The sequence below is a fragment of the Phocoena phocoena genome, chromosome 16, assembly GCF_963924675.1.
Source record: "Phocoena phocoena chromosome 16, mPhoPho1.1, whole genome shotgun sequence".
Taxonomy (NCBI): domain Eukaryota; kingdom Metazoa; phylum Chordata; class Mammalia; order Artiodactyla; family Phocoenidae; genus Phocoena; species Phocoena phocoena.
In genome coordinates this window covers 80,981,013-80,987,012 of record NC_089234.1, presented here as the reverse complement: position 1 = coordinate 80,987,012, position 6,000 = coordinate 80,981,013, and the positions used below count along the sequence as shown (strand labels likewise).

The 6,000-nt window shown below is 42.2% G+C and overlaps 1 protein-coding gene across 2 annotated transcripts in view; it reads left to right on the top strand.

Moving 5' to 3' along the window:
• Nucleotides 1-468: 468 nt before the first annotated feature.
• Nucleotides 469-6,000, top strand: part of TSNAX (translin associated factor X) — a 31,768-nt gene continuing 26,236 nt past the window's right edge. The window contains exons 1-3 of one of the 2 annotated variants that reach the window (XM_065894893.1): nt 469-565; nt 1,000-1,104; nt 3,959-4,073. In XM_065894893.1, coding sequence (XP_065750965.1) covers nt 550-565; nt 1,000-1,104; nt 3,959-4,073 — 236 coding nt within the window. In that variant the 5' untranslated portion in view covers nt 469-549. The remainder of the gene's footprint in view (nt 566-999; nt 1,105-3,958; nt 4,074-6,000) is intronic. The other variant, XM_065894892.1, reaches the window with a different exon arrangement.

Here is a 6,000-nt window from a genome sequence, read left to right as displayed (position 1 = left end):
TGATCCCTTCCTCACCCGCCAGCCCCAGGCGCCGCCGGGCAGGCTCCAGCGGCAAACTACAACCCCCCACTATGCACCGCGCGGGAGGCGGGGGCCACGCCGAGGGAACGCGAGGGTGCTCCTAAGGTGCCTTGAGAAAAAAAAAAAAAAAAAATCACGTACATCTTTCGTCGCTTTCCCGCCTTCACACTGCTCTCACCCTCAGGGGGATGCATCGTCTTTTTTAATGGACGGCTCATGCAGAGAAGCGTGTAAAGTCGTTTCTGTCTTCAGGCACAGCAGAGGGCAGGCGTGACAACGGCTCGAGGGCGCGAGGTCCTCCGGGCCGCGCGCGGGGCGGAGCCAGCGGAGGCGGGACCGGGACGCGACCGGAAGTGTATGAGGGAAAAGGGAGAAGCTTGAGTGGCTGCGGGCGTGCGCTTCCGGCCGGGGCGTTGACGTCGGCCGGCTGCGCAGGTTAGCGCTTCGGGCTCTTCGGCCGCTGCTGTACCCATCGTGCACGCCCCGAGGCGCCGAGTGTCGTCTCTTCTCGCCGTAGGCCGTGACGACATGAGCAGCAAAGAAGGTGGCGTCCTCAACGGCTTTGGGCGTTATTTATCTTATCCAGCCTTTTGGTCGCGTTTTCCACTTCCCACCCCTTAAAGGTGCCCTCTCCCCGCGCAGGCTCCGGGAGGGGCGGCGGCCCTGGTGATTTCCCGGCCACATTGGCCCTGTTTGCGCCTCTCTGTTTTTAATCCTCGAGCCGTTTTTATCTTAGTTCGGTAATTGCCCCACCTTGTGCCAGACCAAGGTACTCGTTGGGGGAGGCCTGGGTGAGCGTAAGGTTTGGGGGGGAGAAAGCAGGGTTGCTTTCCTGTCGTCTGCTGAGGAAGCCTCTGTGGCGAGGGCCTTGGGGGTGCCTGGTTTTAAAGGAAGGGAGGGGTTTGCCTGTGTCATGTTTTGTCAGCTCTTTGGCGATGGAAGAGCCTTGTCCAACCTTTTTCTCCTTCTCTACGTAAGGATCAGGAGGGTTCAGGAAAAGGAAGCATGACAATTTCCCACATAACCAGAGAAGAGAAGGGAAGGATGTTAATTCCTCTTCACCTGTGATGTTGGCCTTCAAATGTAAGTTCTCTTGTCATGTAAGCTGGCGAAGGGAAGAGAACTAAAGAGTTTGTAAGAAGGATCGATTAGCCATGTTATGCACGTGAAAACAGCCTCTGATAATTTCCCCGGGGGTTTTGCCATAGTGCTGGGTCTGCCCTCAGAGTTGAGATTACAGACGTCTTGACTCTTTTTCCCATTACAGTTTCGCAGGTAAACATTAGTTAATTAACATCAGACGTGCCACGTAACTAAAAATTACTGTGGACCTGATAACTATATATACTCACCCCCCCAGGTGTGTGTGTGTATCAGGTATATATGTGTGTTTTCATTAGGTGTATGTTTAACGTGTATATATATGTGTATATGTATCAGCTATGTGTGTGTGTGTGTATATATATATATATCAGCTGTATATATACGTATATTTAATTTTTCAGTTTTTAACGTGTATTGGTTTTGTTTTCCCAGATAGACTTTTGAAGACAGGGCCTGTAGTTTTGTTTTGACACTGCAGCACTTTGCAGAGAGTGGGAATCCATGTACATGTAAATCGTACATGTACATGTGTTCACAGCTCCCCTTTTCTCAGTATATTAACTTGGGCAAGCTGTTGCAAAACTCAACATAAAACAAAATTCACCTAACTCTTCTGCCCAGCATCCTGTTTTTTTTTTGGCCATGCCGCGTGGCATGTAGGATCTTATTTCCCTGACCAGGGATCGAACCCATGCCCCCCTGCCGTGGAAGTGCGGAGTCCTAACCACTGGACCACCAGGGAATTACTCCAGCACCCTGTTCTTTACAGTTTCTGTAGTTCAGGAATCCGAGAGGGGGCTTAGTTAGCTGTTGGTTCTAACGTGCAGCCATCTGAAGGCTTGAATTGGGTTGAAGGATCCACAGCTATCGGCAAGGTAGGCCTTCTGCCAACAGCCAGCTCTGGGTTCCTCTCCACGTGGACCCCTGCATAGTACTGCTTGAGTGTCCTCGTGTTGTGGCATCTGGCTTCCCCCGGACCGAGGAAGAGAAAGAGACCACAGTTCTCTTATGTCCTAATCTTGGACATCATACGCTGTCACTTATGCTACAGTTCTTTTGTTACAAATGAGGTAGTTTTAAAACTCTGCCTCATATTTAAGAGGAAGGGAATTAGGTTCCTCTTTTTGAAGGGAGGGGTATCAGGTGATTTGTGGACATATTTTAGAACTGCCACAGCACATGCAGTGATCTTCAGGGGTGTAAGACAACTAGTTGTAATTGAGTAGAGAGCATATTGATAGAGCTGTATACTCAGTGGAAAAACTATCAATACACTGGGGCAAGTATTGGGTTGGCCAGAAAGCTCGTTCGGTTTTAAGTAACTATAAAAGGCATTTTTCATTTTCACCAAGAACTTTATTGAGCAACGTATTCGTTAACCGAACGAACGTTTTGGCCAAGCCAATGTTCCCCACCGGTATGTTCTCACACACCCCATACTGAGCTGCTTGTTTCCAAGCATATTTTGCTGTTTCATGTTTCTACCTGCCTTTGTGCACATAGTTCTTTAAGCTTGGAATTGCTTCCAACTTGGTGCCCCGTTGCCCACCTGGTGTACTGTAGTTTTCTTCAAGACCCTGGTCAAGTAGCTTCTTCCCTTTGAAGCCTTTCGGATTTTCCTCCCAAGCAAACTTGGTGACAAACGTTGCATTCATTGAACATCCATCCATTCAGTCAGGAGATATTTATTGAGCATCTATGTTCTGGCATGTGTTGATAGTGAACAAGAAAAATGTAGTTCCTGCTTTACTGAACCTTTTCTATATATTTATTATAGCATGATTACATTTAATTCTTTGTTTACATCTCTGTCTCATACTGGACTGAGCTCATTGAGGGTAGAAATTGCCATAACTTTGTATTTATAGTATATAATTCACAGTGGTCATTAATGTAGTCAAAATAAATAGTGAATACATTTCATTGTCTTGAAATATTGGGCAAAATCCTAGCCTAACTATTATCTCAGTAATAAAAGACCAGATGTATTTAGGTCTTTGTCAACTACTAATTTGGTTCATGGTTAAGTCAGGTTCTGAATAAACCTTTGTATTCAGAATTCCTCTGTGGATTGCTCCCTATAGGACAGGCAACTTGCTAGGTCTTTGGAGTGACAGTGCTTCTAAAATAAAGTGGTTATTAAGATAAGTAAGTGGTTCATGGGTATTTCAGCAACTAGGGCTTGAGAATTCAGAAAGTTGATGTTATTAAGGAGTTATAAACTTAATTTTATTTTTTTGTTTTTTGTTTTTTTTTGCGGTACACGGGCCTCTCACTGTTGCGGCCTCTCCCGTTGCGGAGCACAGGCTCCGGACGCGCGGGCTCAGCAGCCATGGCTCACGGGCCCAGCCGCTCTGCGGCATGTGGGATCTTCCTGGATCGGGGCGCGAACCCGTGTCCCCTGCATCGGCAGGTGGACTCTCAACCACTGCGCCACCAGGGAAGCCCTATAAACTTAATTTTAAAATTCCAGTTTATTTTTTGTAGATATTTTTATTGTATATGGTAAGGTAACTAAAAATAACTTTACATAACCTAGCGAGGTAGTTGAAAGTAGTTTTTGTAGGTAGTTTATATATGTGATAATTTTGTGGTAAAAGTCTCATGTTTATTAGAACAGATACTTGTTACAAAATATATGTCTCACTGTGAGCCTCTGAGTGGTAAAATCCAGCGAAGGCATACCTCTAGTTAAAGAAAAAATATCTCGGTTCGTGGCAGAGTCTTTGATTTCCAAGCACTTTAAAAATAAATAAGGTGGTTTCTCCAATATTGTTCGATAGGCTTCAAGTGCAGAATAAGCATGCTTATGTTCATAATAATGTGTTCTTAGCATTTCAACAGGAACTTGATGCAAGACATGACAAATACGAGAGACTTGTGAAACTTAGTCGGGATATAACTGTTGAAAGTAAAAGGACAATATTTCTCCTCCACAGGATTACAAGGTGAGTAAATATCTTCAAAATTTGTCACAGTTGGATACAGTTTTATATATATCGTATTTAATTTATATCGTAAGTCAGTGGACAGTAACTAGCTGACTTTTTTTGAACACCGGGGTCAGAGGAAGTTAGTAGCAGGTAGATTTTAAGAATAAACATTTTAATTAAAATAGGGACCAATTCTTATTTTCAGAACAGCTAGGGATTTATGTTCTGTTAAGGTCGTTCACCAAGATAGAGCTACTGTTTGTGAAATATTAAATTTTTAATGGTTTACTAGCACCTGTTACATTAAAGCTTTCCTTGGATGATGTGTGCAGAAATTTTAATATTAGATAAATTTTATATTCTGCTTAACTTACTTTCCCATTCATTTTTCAGTTCATTGCGGTGTGGCTTTCTGCCTCACAGAATTGAAATTGCCCTTGTCACTTTCATATTGCTGAGTCTAGTACACACTCTTCTGCTTTTTTTCTGACTCACATTTTTGCAGCATGTGATAGTGTTGACTGCTTAATTCTTTGAAAGTTCCTCTACCTTCAGCTCTGTGACATTCGTTCTCTAGGACTTTAATATTTTTCTAGGTAGGCTCTGTATATTTAATAGATTTCTTTGTTGCAAGTAAAAGAAGCCAGCTTAAACTAGCCTAAATTAAGAGGAAGGGAGTGAATTAGAAAGAAGATTCAGGAATATTTTATGAATGCAGTTGGGTATCTCCATCTCTTATCTTGCTTTGCTTCATATTTCATTTGACTAGCTTTCTTTGCTTCTCTGTTCTACATGGGGGTAGAAATCACCCACCCTGCAACTCCCAAAGAGAGATTCTTGTTACATTACCAATTCCAAATGCCTTTAGAAGGATAGCAATGATTGGCTTCCCACCATGTGTCTTTTAAGTATTTAAGAAAGACCAAATATAATTTATGAGCTTTTTATTATTAAAATATTACTGAAGTATTCTATTCACTTATAACTTTTAAGGTAATTCTGAAATGCTTTAATTTTTTTTTTTTTTTTTTTTTTTTTTTTTTTTTTTTTTGCGGTACGCGGGCCTCCCACTGCTGCGGCCTCTCCCGTCTCGGAGAACAGGCTCCGGACGCGCAGGCTCAGCAGCCATGGCTCACGGGCCCAGCCACTCCGCGGCATGTGGGATCCTCCCGGGTCGGGTCACGAACCTGCGTCCCCTGCATCGGCAGGCGGACCCTCAACCACTGTGCCACCAGGGAAGCCCCTGAAATGCTTTAATTTTTATTCCACTAAGTGGAAGCAAATTTGCCATATATAGGTTTATTGGAATGTGGCACTGTTAACATTTTCTTTTTCATCCTTGACTCTAAAATTAGTTTTTGCTTGTTTTTTGAACCAGTTTTCACATAGCTTGTACACACTTGAGCTTGTATTATGGAAAGAAGCAACACTGATCTGGTTAGTTATGAACACTTTTTTCCACTAGAAATTGCAGTTTTAAAACAATTGCTCTCAATATTCAGCAGTTTAAAGAAATAGTAGAACTGTGACAGGAGAACTTAATATTTTAGAAAAAGCCATGTTATTGTGTACAGTCATCTTGTAAATATTTGTCCACCAAAAAATAATAAATATGCATTATGGTAAACTTAGAAAATAGTAATCTTTAGAAAAATACAAAATGACAGAAAAGTAAAGATACCGAGTGAAAGAAGTCAGTGACAACACCCTAGGATAGCCACTATCAATGAGCAGATTTCATATTTTATACTTTTTTATCATAATTGTGTCCATATTATACATATATTTGATTAGTAAACTGAGAAAATGGTAAACTTCAGAAAAATTATAAACTACAGAAAGTAAAAATACTTTATGAGAGAAATCATTTAGAGTACATAAAGATAACTACTGTTAATGAGCAGATTTCATATTTTAACTGTACTTTAGTTTCTTTAATAGA